The sequence below is a fragment of the Euprymna scolopes genome, chromosome 30, assembly GCF_053919585.1.
Source record: "Euprymna scolopes isolate OS-2025 chromosome 30, ASM5391958v1, whole genome shotgun sequence".
Taxonomy (NCBI): Eukaryota; Metazoa; Mollusca; class Cephalopoda; order Sepiida; family Sepiolidae; genus Euprymna; species Euprymna scolopes.
In genome coordinates, this window is record NC_136511.1 from 36,256,829 (window position 1) to 36,277,488 (window position 20,660).

The following is a 20,660-nucleotide window of genomic DNA, read 5'->3' on the forward strand; positions in this document are numbered from 1 at the left end:
GAAGTTTGACTGTTGAATATATCTTCTCAGCAAATGGTCAAATGTCATCCAACTAAGAACGCAGCCCGATGTATGATTTTACACTCGTTGTTTTATGTTGTGACCTCCACCGTATCAAAATATTTGTTTCATTAAATGCAGACATTTGTTTTCAATTAAAATTATGCGATTTGTCGTGTTTTAATTATTAAATAACGTGTACTTCTTTTTATAGAAATCACCCCAAACAAAGCATGAAGAAGGAGTTAAAAATATTAATTCAAAAAACAAAAATAGTTAACAAGAGTTAAATGGATAAAATCTGACTCCAAAAAAAACAACCATTCTTCCCCCTTTTGTCAGAAACATTGCTCATGAAATGCGAGGATTAAAAGCTGTGCGTGCAGAGACGATCACGTGATCAGTTCTAGTTAAACAGGTGCGTGTGGGCGTCAAAACGGTGTAAATCGAAGATATTAATGACGCTGCATATTTGTCCCCATGCATATAGTGCGTTTTGATGTTTTTAACTTGAGGAAAATTAATAAGGTCACTATTAATGAAATGATAAGAAAATATAAAATTTTGAATAAGTCATCTTTTATGCAATAAGTGTTTATATTTATGACGAAAGTGTACTGCCAATGAGAATAAACGTTCGATTAATTTAACAAATGAAGCGATTTCATTTGTTTAAAAATTCAAACATAACGATGAATCACTGGAAATGCATGTTGCCAAAAGAACTATCGAGACGAAATATTTAATCAATTAAATCGATAAAAAAAATTCGATTTATGTTGTACAACACACAGACAGAAAATTTCAATAACTGACTGGCAAGTTAGAATCAAATATTGATTTGTATGATACACTACTGTCGGTTTCAAACAACGAAAACTAGACTGACTTAATTTTATATATCTCTATATTAATAAAGTAGCTGCAGAAATTCTCCTCTGGACAAATGTATCTTAAATTTGGAACAATAGATGCAACATACAAATTCAATACATCTAGGCTAATAGCCACTATCTTATGTAGCTTTCGAACACCATTTTAGACACATTCAGTTGTGATAGTAAAATACTATATTGCATCTTACGAGCAACACCATCACAATCACAAAATCGCGGAAGGAGTCCCTATTTTTCTCTCAAAATATTTAGTTCTACCACTGCTACCATTTGTCACTGGGACGAATTCTACATGTTCCACAGCTTCTGGGATTACACCGACTGTAACTGGCTCATACATATCATATTTTCCAATTTCCGATTCATAAATAAAAAAGGCTCCCTCGCCAAAGTCCGTTCACTCTAATTGGTTGAGCTCTGGAAATTCGCTTTGTAAACAAACTGTTACTTAAATTAAAATATGCCATCACTAAGAGACATTATTTAGCCAGGTGTCAAGTTCATTTAATACATAGGTCATTACAGTCGGGTGTGTGCGTGCATAATACGGATCACTCTAATAGTGGTTTCCTAGCTGTCGGACTGCTGTTCCCTATTATTCCTCGAGGTTCACAGTCTGTGTAAATGGGGTTACTCTTTCTTTCTCTCTCTCTCTCTCTCTCTCTCTCTCTCTCTCTCTCTCTCTCTCTCTCCCTCTCTCTCTCTCTCTCTCTCTTTCATTGTCCCTTTCGTCCCTTTCGTGAATGGTTCTTATTACAGTCCATGCATGCATGTGTTTGTGTGCATGCGTTCAGTTGAGCATGCGTCTGATAATGCTATAACATTTCTTCTCCTCTTCTTCTATTTTTTAATTATGAATTCATTTCTTTTTGTTTTCTTCTTTTTCCTTACACAATTTTATTGTGTCGGGTTTTTTTAATATATATTTTTTCAGTAAGTTACGTCTTTTTTATAAAAACCATTAAGCTATTTTTAAATTATATGTAATATCCCCAACTTTGGCCTACGCCCAGCATAAACTGTAACGTATGCGTGCACAAACACACACACATATGTAGACACTCATAGGAAGGGGGAGGAGTTTTCTAACTAATCTGTACTTTAACCTAACACTTTAATAAACAAATCATGCCAAAAGAACTGGATTTAATCTGAAAATTCTATCTAAAGAAATATCCCGGTTTGTTTTCTGCATAAGTCCCCATAACATATGTAAGTACAGAATAGTTAACAAAGCCTCCTTTCCAAATAATAACATTATTATTTCAGCGTGATCCGTCTGCATACAATTCTTAAATAAAGCCACGGTAAAAAATTCAGCATTAAATGTTTAATATTTGTTTGAATAAAATTCACACCAAAACTAATTGACCGATCATTATCAATTTTGAAACACAGCTGCTAGGCGCAGGGACGGGGATAGTCTAGATATAATCTGTAATTACTTCTTCTTAGTATCATAAGAAAGAGGTGGAATCCCTTTTAAGAAATTCAGGAAATTCTTAGAAATTCTTAGGAAATTCTTAGAAATTTTGGATAATATTTAGCATATTATCCTATAGCTTCATTTACAAATAAACACTTTTTTGTTCACTTTTTATGGCAACGCTAGCTAGATAGTAATATGAAAATATACGTATGCCCAGTAAATAACACAGTACTGTTTAAGATTTTTGTCTTTTCAGATAAAGATTATCAGGTTAGAATATGTCTCTCAACAGGATTCAACCTTAAATATGTAATGCTGTTTTTCTCATGGAAATCTGTTCAAAATAGCGGATGACGGTATTGTCTGAGAATACAATAAAAATTCTTCTTTGATTTTGAGTTTCCATGTTTGAACTCGTTGTAAAACAAATTTTATGATATAAATGGAACAAAAAGGCAATAAAATCAAAGACTAATAATCTATATATTAATCCGATAGTGTGTGTGATATTTTGTGCGGCACACTTACATCTTTTTTCTTTCGGGTGACTGTCGTTTAATTGTTATGACCTTCCATTTTTGTAATAAAAAGTTTTACCAAGAATTCTTCATAGTTTTGGTTTAGGTTTCGTTTATAGCTAAAGGAACTCAAGTTATACACACACACACACACACATATATATATATATATATACATATATGTATACATATATCTACATATATATATATACATACACATATATATATACATATATATACATATGTATATATACATATATATATACATATATATATATACATATATATATATACATATATAAATTGACTCTATAATAATATATACGAAATATGCATAAATCAAAATATCATATTTAAGCATTTTTACGATCGGGCTACGTCGGGCTACGTCGGGCGTCCCTGCTAGCTTAGATAAATACTTTTGCAGCTTTAACAAAAGAGCTGCAATGATATCAGGGCGTCTCCATTTAGGCTGAACAACCACAGAATTACAACATCAATACATTACATATGAAAAATGTCCGCTGTGGCAAGTAAAATACCTATTATTACTTAATCACAAAATAGGAACAGAGTCCATAGCATTTTCAATTGTTATAACAGTTTAAGTGAAGGCGACAGGTTTGACTCAACTTGAAGTCAGCTTAAATTGTATCTGTTTCGTTATTCCTCCGACTTACCCTTCTGAATTAAGTAAGGTTAAACTATTGTGGTATTAAAGTTAAGTAAGGTTAAACTATTGTGGTATTAAAGCTTTGTTATTCCAGAGAATGCCAGTTATATATAGTCCGGATTCGCAAACACATACGTGAGTCGACTTACCTGGCATATGCAGGCAAGGCAGTCTTCTTTAACTGGACCTGTAATGAAAAGTGCACAGATGTATCAATATATTCGACTTATTTAAAATGAACTGATATTTTATTTTTGAAACCTCACAACAGTCTATCTGTGTGTGTGTGTGTGTGTGTGTGTGTGTGTGTGTGTGTGTGTGTGTGTGTGTGTGTGTGTGTGCACGTGTGTTTTATTGTAACAACCTCAAGTGTATTAACTTAATTCAGTAAAAATTGTTTCAATAGACAGGATAAAAATTATCCGCCTATATCGTCAGATGATTCAAGTTAAAATAAAAAGGAAAAATATGGTTTTTAGTGATTACAATATGAATATTAAAAAAGAGAACTCAAAACAGTTTGTTTTAATTTAACAAAGGTAATCTCTAATCGCCAATTTGTCAATGTATTTTTCACTTTACTATTGTACTTGAAATAGAAATACGCTGTGAAAAATCATTATAATCCTTTGTTTAAATAATATTTGTACTGACTTGATATATCCCTTTAAGAATTTCTCAAAGTAGATTTATTTTGTCTCTTTTTCGCCTATAATCTTGATTGATCTTTTCACATTTTCACTTTGGTGCTAATCATGTATTTAAACAGTCGTTATAATTACCTGTTATCTCCCTTATAAGCATATTAAGTAAATTATATTTACCTATTTTTAGCCTATAATATTGATGTATGTAAAATCATTTGATGCCCTTACATTTGATGTTAACTATATTTTTTTAATATATATTTAAAGATTTTATTTTGATGTCTAATCCTGATACAGATAATGAGACTTTATTACACTAGAAAATAATTGCATCGTTTCAGAAACGATCGGACACTGATTGTTCGCTGATGTTGAATTCTGGGAGCCTAAATAAATGATTTTTCTGTATATGATATTACCCTTATATATATATATATATATATATATATATATATATATATATATATATATATATATATATATATATATATATGATATTGGAATTGTAAAGATATATTTTTAAGGTATGCCATGAAACTGCAGTAAGTATTCAGATAAGTACAATGTATTATCATTTATAATTGATATTGCTCTATCCGAAAGATATCGAATATTTGATACCTGTTTTATATTAGCGATTTTGAATGATGTTTTCTACCTGCAGTATTAAATAATAGCTTTACATTTCAAAAAGATATTGACCTGGAAAGAATGTGCAAGCTATTGATTCAGTGGACTCACCTTTTGCGAATCGGCGGGCCTCGATGAGGCTGACCAATAAAAGAGCGGAAAACAGCTTCAATAAAACGGACATATTTGGAATTCTCTGCAAATGTTTAAAATTGAAAGTAAATTTTTTTTAAAAATCATTTGCATGTTTAGCGATGTAAATGCTATTTCGGATTCAAGTATGATAGACCAAACGAATAAGTCATTTCGAACTAAAGTATGATAGATATTTTTAAAATGATTTCGAACTAAAGTATGATAGATTTTTTAAAAAAAAATGATTTCGAACTAAAGTATGATAGATTTTTTTTTAAAAAATGATTTCGAACTAAAGTATAATAGATATTTAAAAAAAAAAAATGATTTCGAACTAAAGTATGATAGATATTTAAAAAAAAATTATTTCGAACTAAAGTATGATAGATATTTAAAAAAAATGATTACGAACTAAATTATGATAGACCAACGAAAAAGTTATTTTAAACAAGTATGATAAACCAATAAAAAGTTTATTTCGAACGGCAGTATAATAGCTTAACAAAAAAGGTATTTCGAACTGAAGTATGATAGACCAACAGAAAGGTTATTTCAAACTCAAGTATGATAGATTATGATAGATTAACAAATCAGTTATTTCGAACAAGTATGGTATACGAACAGAAAAGTTGTTTTGAACTCAAATATTATAGATCAACAAAAAGGTTATTTCGAACACAAGTATGATAGACGAACCAAAATGTCATTTCGAATGGAAGTATAATAGACCAACGAAAATGTTATTTCAAACGTAAGTATGACAGACTACAGAAAATGTTATTTCGAATTTAAGTATGATAGACCACCGAAAATTTTATATATCAATGAAAAAGTTATTTCGAACTGATTTATGAAAGATCAAGGAAAATGTTTGAGAGAAAGTTTGGTAAAAATTCGCAAATCTTCACCTGAGATGATTTCGAAAGCTTTTTTGTCTGGGTTGTTGATTTGTAGAGACAATCTGTGGGGTGACATACATTAGCGGCCAAAGATCTGGGACAGTTTAGTTGTTTTTTTTTAATTTCTCCAGAACATTCGGGGGGGGATTACAACTAAACTTACACACATTTAACATATCATATTATGTTGATACACTGTATTAATTACACTTCATTATAAAGGATAGAAAAATAGTTATGGGCATTTCAGTTTTTTTTAATTATAGTGGCCAAAACCGTGGCACAAAGAAAATAAATTTAAAAATTGAAACATCAAAATACCAAAATTGGTGGACACACATTTAATATCTAGTGAACAGGCCTTTATTTTGTATAACTGCAGCGCACATTCTACTGCAAGATTGAATGAGATGGCGACATTCATCACGTGAAACGTTCTTGAAGTTTTAGTCACAAATCTTCAGTATTGATAGAGTTTCTTGCACTCACACGGTTCCCCAAAGTAGACCATAGGTTTACAATGGGGAGGAGGCCAATCCAAAACACCCACATTTTGCTCATTCAAAAATTCCATTACATGCTTAGCCTTGTGGCAGGGGGCATTATCCTGCATGAAAATAGTTTTATCACACTCAGAATTTCGAAGTATTGGGATGACATGATCTCTCAACAAGTTCTTGTATATTGTTCCATTAACTTTTGTGTTTAGACGGACCAGATCAGTCGTTCCTTCCCAAGAAATCATTCCTAACACCATTACGCTACCTTCACCAAACTTAACCGTTTTCTTTGTGCATTTTTTATTAAATTTTTCGCCAGAAAACCTCCTTATAAATTTCTTCCCGTCAGATCCATGTACATTAAACTTACTTTCATCAGAAAAAAATACATTTCAACACTGAACATCTTTCCATAACACATGCTCTTGAGCAAAGCTTCATCTGTTTCTTGTTCTTCTTGTTTATTAACGGCTTCGTAGCTGGTAATGTCACAAACAGACTAATTTCATTCAGGCGTTTTGATACTGTTTTATGAGATGCTTTGATGTCATGATAGGCATGTAACTGACGAGAAATGCTGGCAGCTGTCTGAAACCTATCGTTTAGTGCCATCTTCTTTTTTTTTTTTTTTTTTTTTTTATTACATTTTCACCCCAAACAAGGCACATTGCCACTTTGGTGTAGGGGGCTACTATCAGGGGAAACATCTACTGGGGTACTATGTAGGGATTAGGGCAGCGAGATGTTGGTTCACGTTGCACTTGAACTTATGCATGTCAGTACAGTTGGGGAAGCAGTGACCCGGAATGGAATTCCAAAGTCTAGCAGTTCTGGGGAAGAAACTACTGGAGTAGAAGGATCTTTTACATCTAGGGATCTCTACAGTGTGGGGGTGGGATTTTGCAGCTTGTCGGGTCTGTCGAGGGTGTTCACGTCGTGGGGGCACAAGTGCTTGCAGTTCTTCAGAGCATTCACCATTATAGTACTTGTAGAACAGGCAGAGGGATGCAACGTTTCGACGATGGGACAGAGGCTGGAGTTTTGATGCCAGTTTAGGGCCTATCAGATTTGCGACTCTCTTTTGAACCCTGTCAAGGAGCGAGAGACTAGTAGCCGATGCACCGGCCCAAATATGACAGCAATACTCCATACATGGGCGAATAGTGGCCTTATAGAGGTACAGGATACTTTCGGGTGTTAAAAGTTTTCTAGCACGGTAGAGAGAGCCCACCTTCCTTGCAGCGGCCCTGGCAATGCCCTCGATGTAACTGTTCCAACTCATGTTTCCAGTGAACGTTAGGCCAAGGAGCTTGAGAGACGTACTCTCAGATAAAGAGTCGTTGGCCATTGCTATAGGTGGTAGAGAAGGTTTCTTGTAATTATTGAATGAAACCAGTTTTGTCTTGGTGGCATTGAACGTGACCATCCATTTTTGTCCCCATTCCACTACTGATTGGAGGTCATCCTCTAGTGTTTCTGCCATTACTTTAGATATATGTTCGTTTGTTTTCCTGTCGTGCCTGCTATAGAGTGTGGTGTCATCAGCATATATCCCCATCTCAGAGGTAATCTTGTCGGGGAGGTCATTTATGAATATCAGGAACAGCAGAGGTCCCAGGATAGATCCTTGGGGCACTCCCGCATTTATATCATATTGTTTAGATGTACAACCGTCGAGGACAACCTGGATTTTTCTCTTATCTAAGAAGGATTTAATTATGTTAAGTATTCTACCAGTGATACCGTAAGATCTAATCTTCCTGAGGAGACCCTCATGCCATACCCTGTCAAAAGCCTTAGATATATCTAGAGCTACCGCTTTTCCCTCTCCCGCTTTGTCCAGTGAATGGTATATGCGTTCAGAGATTACAGTGAGGATGTCTGCCGTGGAACGGGCTTGTCTAAATCCATATTGACGGTCGGTCAGAAGTTTAGCATCTGTAAGGTGCTGGACTAGAGCATGGTTAATTAAGGTCTCAAATATTTTGGCAAAAAGTGGGAGGAGGCTAATAGGGCGATAATTTAATGGGTCAGTTCTTTCGCCAGAATTCTTGAATACTGGTACTACAGAAGCAGTTTTCCAACAGCTCGGAAAGCAAGATTCATTAAGGCATTTGTTGTAGAGTTTGGAGAGAACTGGAGCTACTTCGGCCGAGCACTTTTTTAATAGCACAGCTGGGATGAGGTCGGGTCCACATGCTTTGGAAGTGTCAAGGTTTTTTATGATAGCATGCACCTGAGCAGGGGTGATTTTCAGGTCGTCTAGCGTGGCGTCTGTCCGCATAGGAAATTGAGGTAGGGGGTGGTTTAGAGGGTCCAGTGTGGAGTTTGAGGCAAACCGACTGGCAAGCATGTTAGCCTTCTCGGTTGCTGAGCAAAGAACCTCGTGATTGTTGGTTAGTGGGGGAATTGTTGATTGCCCATTATTTACTACACTGTTGTAGATTTTCCAGAAGTCACGAGTTCCTAGTTTTTGTGCTTCGATGCGTTTTTTCGTGGTTTCCGTAAATTCCCTCTTAGCTGTCGCTATTTCTTTCTTAACGTTACTTCTAGCTTCTATGTACTTCTGTCTGTTTGAACTGGACTTATGTCGATTAAACCTGCGGAATGCATGCTGCCTTTGAGCAATGGCAGTTGCGCAAGTCGAAGTAAACCATTGGGGAGAGTGGGGCTTGCTATAGAATTTCCGCATGGGAACATGCGCTTCGATTGCAGTTTTGAACCATTCAGTGGTCTCGGTTGCACACTGTTCAGCAGGAAGAGAAAAAATATTTCCCCATGGGGCGTCTCTAATAAGATCTCTGATAGCTTCCCAGTCAGCCTTTTTATAGTATCTCGTTGTTTTGAGCACTGGCTCTTCAGTTTTGGGTCTAGAGTTTAGGGCGATTTCAACCATTATCACCGCATGATCAGCGTTCCCAAGTGGGCTGTCGGCTTTCGTTACACAATCATCAGGAACTGTGGTCAAAAACAGATCTAATAGTGATGCGTGTTGTTCTTCTTAATCAATCGATCTTGTCTAGGAGAATTATTCGAGGTCTGCCATTTTTCTTCAGTGGTAGAATTTTCTCAATATTCTTGAAATCCTTTATAACTCTCCCAATGGTACTTTTCAACAGTTTCAAGTCATCAGCTATCTTCCGTATTGAATGGTTTTCCCCCTGAAGTTTAATAATTGATGTTTTGACGGAAGCATCAATTTTAGATGTCAAAATGATGTTGCAATGACTACAATGTGACGTAATCAAATGATTCGTTATTTTCGTATTTAAAAAAGTGGGAAAACTGACTACACAGTTCACAATAAATTATTTTCTTTGCTTTGTCCAACGGTTTGGCTACTTTAATTTAAAAAAAAAATTGAAATGCTCATAACTCTTTTCTATCCTTTATAATGAAGTGTAATTAATACAGTGTATCAACATAAGAGATATGTTAAATGTGTGTAAGTTGTATGCCACCTCACATCTTCGAAGTCGGCTTGAAAGTCAACATCGATGGGTACTTGGATGTGCTAAAAAGTGTAATGATCCCCTAGTGCAATTAGGTGGCCACTGGCAGACCCTGGGTGTGGCAGCTCACATGTCCAAAGAGACCCAGGCTTGGCTTCAAGAGTGTTACGACTTTGTACCCTTTTTTTTTTTTTTTACACAGTGATCACCACTTATCAAGGCCCGGAAGCCACTCAGGGATAAGGGTTATTGCAAGTACATTAAGTTAGTGAGGAGATTTGCTGAAGTGTTTACTTAAGGGGGCGGTTCATTGGGAATTTGTTAACATTGGACTTGAAGACATCCAAGTTGTAGTCCGGAGGGAAGCAGGCAGACGGAACAGAAATCCACAGGCGTGCAGTTCTAAGAAAGAAGCTTTGTTCATGGAATCCGCGTTTTGATTTAGGCACAGATATAGAGTGGGGGAAATTTTTCACAGTGGATTCAGCTAGACGGGTGTTTTTCGTGAAAGATTGGCGAAGGGGGACCAGAGATTGGAGTTCAGACGAGCATCTGCAAGGACAGGCTCGCAACGTCTCTTCTGTGGGAGAGAGGTTGCAGGGTAGAGAAAAGGGCATCCCCCACTAAGCCACGAAGTCTATTTTGTACTCTGTCAAGGCAGGATAGGCTGTTTTTAGCAGCTCCTGCCCAGATATGGCAACAGTATTCCATCCTTGGACGTACTTGGCTTTTATATAGATAGAGAATTGCATCAGTAGTGAGATATCTTCCCTTGTCTTACTGGCTCCTCCTCCCCTGACCTAAACCTGCTGGACTACTTTGTTCGTTTATACGCCGAGAACATCACAAACATGACCTCCCACAACACTAAAGCAAGCCTGATCATCGCCATCCACCGAGTATTTGCCAAGCTCCCACCAGCGCTTATGGAAAAGGCAAGTTTTCAGTTCTGGACCCGTATCGAGGCAGTTTGACACTGAAGGTGGCTACATTGAATAAATGCCAGCTCTACTATATAATCAAGTTATCTGGATTGATGTTTTCAATAAAAGTTATAAAATAAAGCTCTAGTGTTGTTTTCTTTAGGGCGACAATTTTATCGTTCCACCCTGTAAAAGTTTGGTTCAAGCTGAAACATCCTTATCTAAATAACGTAGTTTCAAAACATGAATCTGGTTATGGATTTTTATGTCCTAACGTTTGTGACTTATCTCCATATTATGGACGTCCAGCATGAATGCAAATTCCACAATATTATTCTACCATGTTTGGATAGAACAGATACTACATGTTGATCCTAGTGTAAAAGCCGAGAAAGTATATTTTGTTTCACGCTTGGCACAATAAAAATAGAATAGAAACTAATGGTGGTTAAGTGGTTAACTATACAGACTGACAATCTGGGTGTGCCAAGTTTGAATTCAGTTCGTTCCACAAAAACACTTTCACATAGGGATGTTGGCAATCTTAATGCTGTTCATGCCTGCTTTTTTTTACAGGGAAGTCACTATTTATTAAGACCCGAAGGTCACTCGAGGATAAGGGTTAATGAAAATTAGTGTATGGTGGCCACCAGGACAACAGTGTACTAATCATTAGTAGTGGAATGTGAGTGTAATTTAGTGGTTTAGAAACCGACTCAATAAGAACTTGTTTACACTGGACCTAAATACGACCATATCGTAGCCAGTACCCGATGTAAGTACTAACTAGAACGATATCAGGGAAACGAATGCTAACAATAATCATCCTGATTTATGCAAAATAAATGAATAATTCTCAACAATAGCAACATTAGATAAAATATTATTTTGCATTGCCTCGTTGACGATCAGGCGATCCCATCTTTGAAAAAGGAGGTGAAGGATGGTAATGTAAGTAGGAACAGGATATTATCTAAGAATATTATGATATAAACACTAAAATACAACCCATATATTTATTCCTAATTAAATGTTCTATTATTTCGTTTCAGATTTTTTATTGTTTATATCCCAGTTTTTTCGCAATAAGATTGCAAGTCAATTCCAATCGCAATCTGATGTGTCTAGATCAGGTTGTCTGAAGATACTGGTTTTCTGACCTAAAATGCACCAAGCATTAATGTTATTGTTTTTTTCTTTTCCTTTGCAAAAATCGGATATGTTCTGCAAAATCAAAAACAATTATATCAATTTTCCTCTACAAAACAACCAAACCAAATATAACAGAGTGTGTATGAGCATGTGGGAAAATATCAGCAAGAGTCGTAAGACAGCTGGCTTGCAAATATATTAGCAGCAGTAGCCGAAAAAAGCACATATGCAAATTAGGAAGTGTGCACAAGCTTGCGCAACAAGAAATAAAAAGAATAGCACGTGGTCGGGAGAAGCAAAGTCTGCCCCAGAGAAGATGGAAAAAGAAAAACGCGCTTAGGGAGATGAATGTGTGGCCTCATAGTGGCAGTGAGAGACTTTTAAGCTAGTGTTGAGTCGGCAGGGTTTTGTAAATCTCATCGCAGAAACAAGCATTGTTTGGAAAGTAATGGTAATAAATGCCTTTTGCTAAAACAGAAAAAAAAATGCCGAGCTGGACTTATTTATTTTTGTTTGTTTCTGCCACAAACACCATGAATAAATATTTGAAGATATAAAGAACTTGAAGCAAAACTTTTTTTCTAAAATTACTGAAATCTGTATTTAAAAAAAAGCCTAAAAGGTTGGTATGCCGTAAAACAAAACAACCAAACTAAACTCCATGATTAAATATTTGAAGATATAAAGAACTTGGAGTATTTTTTTTTTCTAAAATTATTCGATTCAGCATATTAAAAAAAACATAAACGGTTGATATACCATAAAACAAAACAACCTAACCAAACAATTACATTAATAAAACAAAACAACCAAACAATTACATTAACAAAACAACCTAACCAAACAATTACATTAACAAAACAACCAAACAATTACATTAACAAAACAACCAAACAATTACATTAACAAAACAACCAAACAATTACATTAACAAAACAACCAAACAATTACATTAGCACCATTGAAAGTTTTTACTCAATTTGGCTTCGTTCAATCTTCTTCTCATTACTAGAACGGTTTTAATAACAAACAAACAAACAAACTCTGTACTTTATATATAAGTTCCATACCACAAGTAATTTTTCTCATTCCAAAGATCATCCGGAATGGTTGTTTCCCCTTTCAACTTAATCCTCTAAAGTTTAAAATACTTTCATATTCTTCTTTGCCATCACCGTTCACACCTAACGTTTCTAGAAGAATTCTTCTAGGATGCTCCCCAGCTTCGTCATTGGTGGCCTTAACACCTTGAAAACGAATCCCTTGATGATCACTTCTACCTTGGAGGGGAAAAATCAGTTGAATAGGGAGATTGTTCCAGTATAAACATTTTATTAGTCCAAGACTTCTGGGTGCTCAACACATTGTGAGCAGGTAGTTTGTCGTGATGAATATTACAATTTTAAACTCACAAGATATTATGTTAAATGATAAAACAATCGGCTATGAATTCTTTCGTCCACATCTCACATTGCACATCCGTTGCTTTATTGACAGATTTTTTTTATATAATTAAACTGCATTAAATGCAGTTAAGTTAAAATTAATTTATTTTCATTTGCTTTCAAATGTATAAAGTGCTGCTTATTTGTTTTGTTGACAAAACAAACAAATACCAAAAATAATTAAATAAAAAAAATTATAGTTAACGTGACGGCACTTACCTTAATCTGAGAAAATTGATGTTATCGTGTTTTCGTTTGCATTTCGTTTTTGTTGGTAAATTCCTTTTAAGTACTAATTACTTATCTTGCAGGTGCTTTGGTTCTCACCTGTTTAGTTTGTGGCAATCTGATCATTTTCATAATCTTATCTCTCTCTCTATCACACACACACACACTATATATATATATATATATATATATATATATATATATATAAGTGAAATTGTCTGTCTGTCCCTGTATGTGTGTGTACATTTCCCTACCAAACTACTCTGTCAATTTTCACTCTACAGACTCGAGATTTGACATAAGAGGTATTGAGATTTGGGAAAATCTTTTAAATTGGTTTTCGGACAGAAATTTGACTGCCAAGGAGTCAAAGTTCAACGATTTACTGTTTGAAAACTCTATCAAACTCCTTCGCCAATGTTGGGTCTAAACACTTGAAATTTTAGATGTAGGTTACTTAAACATGGATCAAACTTTTTAATTGTATTTGAGCCCAAATCAATAAATGCTAAGGCGTCAAAATTGGGGTCGAAGTCTAAAAAATTTTACCTCTGAGGTTTCTACAAAATTACTCAGCCAGTTTTTGGTCTAAACATTTGAAAATTTACATAAAGTGTATTCAGACATAGGGCAAGCTTTTTAATCGGTTTTTAGCCAAGGGGTCAAAGTTCAAAAGATGTGACGTTTGCGGTCTGCAGCAAACTATCCCGCCAATTTTGGGCCTAAACATTGAAAATTTTACATAAAGGATATTTAGACACGCGGCAAGCTTTTTGGTAAGATTTTGGGCGAAAATTTGGCTGCCAAGAGGTCAAAGCTGAAGGAGTTGACCTTTGCGACTCTACCAAACTCCTCCGCCAATTTTGGATCTAAACACTTGAAATTTTACATATAGATTACCTGGACATGAGTCAATTTTTTTAATATATATATACATATGCACATAAAGTTATGAACTGTACATAGGGCCCGAGCAAAGCCGAGCTGAACTGCTAGCATATATATATATATATATATATATATATATATATATATATATATATATATATACTAATATATATATATATATATATATATATATTAGTATATACTTATATATATATATATATATATATATATATACTTATATATATATATATACTTATATATATATATATACTTATATATATATATATACTTATATATATATATATACTTATATATATATATATATATATATATATATATATATATATATATATATATATATATATATATATATATATTAGTATACTTGGGCAGTATATTTTCTCTTATGCATGTTTTGTTGAACAGCAGGGATAATTCCTATTTGTTTTTCTTGCAATCCGTTTTTCCATTTGGTGGGATAGTGTTCAAACGTTCTGTTCGAGTGTAAAAAAGAAATTTTCCATAGTCACGAATATGTTCCACTTCCATGAGTTGTCTGCAGGCGAGTGATGAAATTAAAAATTGCGTTTGGTGAATTTATTGAAAAGTCGATTAAAATCGGTTTGCTTATGTGAATGAGTTGGGTTTCAATGATTGGGGATATATCTCGCCAGTTAACACGTCACCTGTCTTCCCCTAACAGTTTCATCTACTAACATCTTGTAGCACATGACACCCTCTAAAACGAATTTAGAAACATTAAAAAAAAAAAAAAAAAAACACTGCCATTTTCCTCACATCGTAACCTGCATCTTCCAATCATTGAAGCCTTACTAATTCACATAAACAAACCAACCATCAATCAGGCTCAATATGAGAGGGAGGGCATGCTTAAACGTTTTTAATATTTTAAACGATTTTAATCAACTTTTCACTAAACTATGCATAATAGAATTCAGTGACATGAAATCATCTAATAAGAAACTATAAAAAATGAATAAATAATTTTTTTTCAAAAGAATATGCAAATTAATCTACATGTAGTCGTTCGCATATCCATGACTGAGTATATTAAATAGTTCATTATAATAATTTCTAAAAAGAAAAGGCAGGCTTCTTATAATTATGTAGGAGTGAGAAAAAACTGAGCTTTATAGATAGATAGATAGATAGATAGATAGATAGATCTAAGTTAATTTTCCCGCCCGTGTATATACATTTTCAATAGCAAAATAAATGAAAACTTCCTAAACCGAAATTCATGCATACAGCATTTGCTAAACACTGTTTTCAAAATTATTAGTACATTTCGTCCCCATATATAAATTATTACATTATTTGCGAATAAACTGCTTCTCTTAGATATGTATTGCCACAATAACAGTAGCAAACGCTTTCATTCTCTTTATATTAAGTCCTGGCATTCCCCTTACTTGATCGTCAGAAGATTTTAAACAGGCATCATTATTGCTATCATGTCACTTCTTCTCAAATGTACGAATATCCAGATTTGCAATACACCTAAGTATTATAATCTTTATATTTCGTTAAACTATTACAACATTACTACAGACATTTACTGCATTAAACAGGCGATCAAATTAATTATATGTCTTCCAAATATTAGATAACCATTCATTTACAACATTTTACAAATAATGTATCGAAATATTATTGCACTTAAACTATTCCATAAATTTGTTAATAGTGATAGCATGTTTGTTTTGCTCTTCAACAAATAACCTATTTTCCAGTACTCTCATTTTATTTGCCATGATTGATATCATTTTTGTTAACAATACATTTCCTTTCATTTCAGTATGTTTGTCTTCGGATTTATTTACCATTTCATGACAGACAATTTTGCTTTTATGTCTCCTTTTTTCTGTTTTAAACTAGAAAATATCATTAAATCAACGTTAAATGGTTAAATCTACTTAGTCTGTCCACGCATTGGTCAGTTCATGAGAAATCCTTCTATACTGTGACATTTTTTCACTTTCGTCTGAATAATTCTTTCTTCTTTTCATTTATTTAACATTTTTAAAAGCACATTTTCAGTTCCGACACTATACTTAATTTCTTATATCATCGTTAAATTATGAAGAAATGCTTCTAGACTGAGGAAATATTTATTTTCGTCCCATTTTATTTAGTTTTTTGTTTGTTTTAAAATAATTCTATACAAAAGAATAACAGTAAAGTGTCTTTACATTATGCTACCGGTTTTATCTCATTGATCATTTATAGAGAAATTCTTCCACACTAAGGCAACTTTTATTTACCTCCAACACATTCTGTTTCTTTTTCCCCGTTTTCTTTTAAACTTCAAGTGTTGTAGCCGATCTAATAGTATAACTAATCTTTCTTCTCTTGAGGAGAATTCCTTGTTTGCGGCAATTTGGATTTTTGTCCCAAAACATGTTTTTTGGTGTTTTTAATTTCATGATTCCAATCATAAGCTAGTGTCGTTATGATACAGCAATTTATCTTTTGTATCTGTTATCAGTTAAAGAGAAATCGTTTCGTTTTTTTTTTTCTTCTTTTTTTTTCTGTTTTGTGGGGGGAAAGTGTGTCTGTTTATATTGAGTAAATGTCCACTTTACGGCACATAAGCCCTTTTGAGGGATTTATAAAAACAAAGCAGAACATACGTTTTTAATCTTCTTTCGTGCCTCTTGCCATGTCCTCGAGTGGTTTGTGTCTCACCTGGAACAAAAGCTGTCTCATACATAACAAAAGACGGAAATTTCATTTTTCTGCACAAATGGAACTTTACTCAGCTTCACGCTCAAAATCACACTCCTGTTCTCTGCCCATCTCATTGCCTCCACAAGAAGTCTTTCATCTCAGAATAATTGACGACTGTGGACTGTCGAACTCGAACTGCCGGATTGAAGATTGTCTAGCAAACACATGTGCATCCCCTATTTATTTTAAAATATTTGTGTAGGACGGTAACTGGCTTGCACTGAAAATGCACTGACCTGCTTCGTGACCCCTTGCTGCATGTAGGTGTACATGTTGTCAATGGAAGTCAATGGGTTTAAGCTAACCCTAACCCTAACCCTAACCTGTCACCAGTAATCTTTTGATCTCAATGCACTCAACTTGACACAAAGAAGTTGTGTTCAACTCAATACCATGTTAACCACGTTACTGACATACAACAAAGCTATATTCTGCTTCTCTAATTACCTTAATCTTCTTTCTGAAACAAAATATTTTTCAAAGAACTTTATTGACAAACATGTTTTTAGCAATTGATAAACATCAAAATAGAAAAAAAAAAAATAAATAAAAGTAGGAGTGAATTAGTAAGACCCACCAACTTTTTTTCAAAGAGGTTCTCTGTTTTGACAAATTTCTAGTTCTGACCTTTACTCTTGATCTGAAATGGACAACTTACTTCAAATTTATCACTTCAGAAGGTATATAACTCCTGATGCAATTATCTACCTGCATAAGAGCCAGATAATCCTAAAATGGAGTATTGTTGCCATATCTGTGCAGGAGCTGCTCAGAGCACCCTATCCTGCCTTGGTAGAGCTCAAAGCCAGCTTCGAAATCTAGTAAGCGATCCTCTTTTTTTTCCCTGCAATTTCTTTCTCACAGAAAAGACGTTGCAAGCCTGCCTATGCTCTATGGTTATTTTCATGGTAAGTGCTCGTCTGAGCTTCAATCTATAGTCCCCCTTGTCAAACCTGAACAAAAACACTCGTTTACCTACAACAACATCAACAGTTTCCACGACACTCTATCTATGCCTAAATCTAAATGCAAATTTCATGAACAGAACTTTCTTTCTGCCGGTGAAACTCTGTTCTGCTGGCCTGCTTTCCAGCTGACTATCATATGGTCGTCTTCAAGTTCAATGTAAACAAGTTCTTGTTAAATCGCCCTCCTCAATAATCATTTTAATAATCCTACCACATTTCCACTACTAACTATTAATATGCTGTTGTCCCAGTTGCTGCCATACACTCATTAACCCTTATCCTCGTATGGCTTTTGGGCCTCAATAAGTGGTTACTCCTATGTAAAAAAAAAAAAATACTTTTCTTTCTCCCTCTATGTGCCTAGCATGAAGTAGAATTTGCATGAACAAAGTTTCCTTGCAAGGATTTCTCACTGTAGAACACATTACTACAGGATTGCTTCCCTTGAGATGCCATCTAATACTTTGCACGTCTCATAACATGAATGAACTTATTTCTGTTCATACCTGTCAGTGATTCATCCTTAACAATCATTGCGACTTTATTGCTGTCTGGCTGCACGATCTCAGGTTTTACCTTTTCTTTGAGAAGAGGTTAGTTTATCGCAACTCGCCTGAGGCTCATCTGCTAGGGAATACCGACAGAGCTGCTAAGCTTGTTTTATAAGCCAGAATATATTAATCTTAATTCATTGGCTTTTAAACTTAACACCTGACCTTGTTCTAATCTCAGTAACAGGTAAACAGGAGGTAAGTAATCAATAGGTACAGGCCAAATGAATGGCCGTTCCCCAAAATGTATAAACATTTTGATCCCCCTCTTCACTTAAAAAAGTTCACTAAAATTCAGGGAATCCATCAATTTTAATGAAATTTTCAGTATTTATTAATTAATGATCACGGAATATAATGATCCATTAATGTTTTTTTTTTAATCTTCATAGAAAATGTAAGCAGCCCAAGCCTAGAGATTAGTAGCATTTGGGAGCCTCTAATTCTAGAAAAAACAAATATTTTACACCCTTAAAATTCCGTGATGCAAGGGAGATAATTCCCTGTCGATCTTTATTAGAGTTTCCTTCCCTTTGTCACCAATTTTTTCACAAATAAGAAACTATAGCCATAAAATATAGACTAACTCCAAGAATACGAAAATACTACAGAGCCAGTAATTTTTGTCTTTTCTTTTCCAAACAACAACCAACATGTCTGAAGACGGTCGAAGGACAATCCAATCAAGACGTTGCACAAATAAAACTCAAGATGAGAACAATAATCCAATCAATACAAGTAATATAAACAATCAGTCCTCATCTAAAAAGTTTAGAACTTTAATAAACTAAAACGATGTGTGAATTTATTTTTGCTTTTTATGCAAATAAAAAATCGTAGGTGCTAGCAATAAAAAATTGTTTTTTTTTTTTAATATATATTTCAGGAACATTACAAAAGAGGGCCCTAAAGTCCATGTTAATAAAATCAATATAACTCAAAGAAAAATTAATTTCTCAAACTAACAATATTATTATTGTATTAATCATTGTTAATTCAATTTTTCCACCCGTCAAAAATATATAATTGCAAACAATATTTCACGTTATATTAATAGTAACAGTTTTAGCATAAATTTTAAATAGAATACTATAGTATTTACCTTATATATTATTCCTTAATTGCAATTCATTTTTGAGATGAGCATTATATATATTAATTTATTTTTATTTCGGACTATTATTCTCATCTTTATTAGTTGTTGTTTTTCATCTTTTATTGGTTTGTTTATTCACAACATTTTGCCCAAATATTACTCTGGCCTTCGTCAGGTGGTAACCGCGACGGATAGGAACTTCGAATTTCTAACTGCATTCTCAGCCATCACTGCCATCCGTATTTGTTGTCGTCTCACCACACTTTTGGCCAAGTAAACCTCTGGCACGCTTTGGGTGGGATTGAAACCGCTATCTTCAGACAATGTTCATCGGGAACTGTAGAGATTCAACGTCTATCAACTGTGCCACGGGCCCCGAAGGGCGATCAAGGTTGGATTCTTTGATCTTATAAATCCACGTTTATTTATTATCTGATCTTCCATAGTCGGGTCCGTACCGATTGGTATATATATTATTCCTTAATTTGAATTCATTTTTGAGATGAGAATTATATATATTAATTTATTTTTATTTCGGACTATTAGTCTCATCTTTATTAGTTGTTGTTTTTCATCTTTATTGGTTTGTTTATTCACAACGTTTCAGCCAACTATTCCTCTGGCCTTCAATAAAGATGAGAATAATGCAGTTAGGAGATTCGAAGTTCCTATCCGTCGCGGTTACCACTTGACGAAGGCCAGAGGAATAGTTGGCCGAAACGTTGTGAATAAACAATCCAATAAAAGATGAAAAACAACAACTAATAAAGATGAGAATAATAGTCCGAAATAAAAATAAAATAGTATTTACCTTGTTCACATGAATGTGCAAACATAAGCGTAACAAGTTGTCAGAATCCAAACCTCAAAATGATGCAG

The 20,660-nt window shown here is 34.3% G+C and overlaps 1 protein-coding gene across 2 annotated transcripts in view; it reads right to left on the bottom strand.

Annotated features, from left to right (window-relative positions):
- The window catches only part of LOC145254741 (lysozyme 1-like), a 27,611-nt gene extending 14,052 nt beyond the window's left edge, over positions 1-13,559 (bottom strand). The window contains exons 1-3 of one of the 2 annotated variants that reach the window (XM_080113479.1): positions 13,519-13,559; positions 4,905-4,989; positions 3,666-3,703 (exon numbers count right to left, since the gene is read on the bottom strand). In XM_080113479.1, the coding sequence (XP_079969605.1) occupies positions 3,666-3,703; positions 4,905-4,977 (111 nt within the window). In that variant the 5' untranslated portion in view covers positions 4,978-4,989; positions 13,519-13,559. Of the gene's footprint in view, positions 1-3,665; positions 3,704-4,904; positions 4,990-6,697; positions 6,958-13,518 lie in introns of those variants that run through there. The other variant, XM_080113478.1, reaches the window with a different exon arrangement.
- Between the last annotated feature and the right edge of the window lie 7,101 nt (positions 13,560-20,660).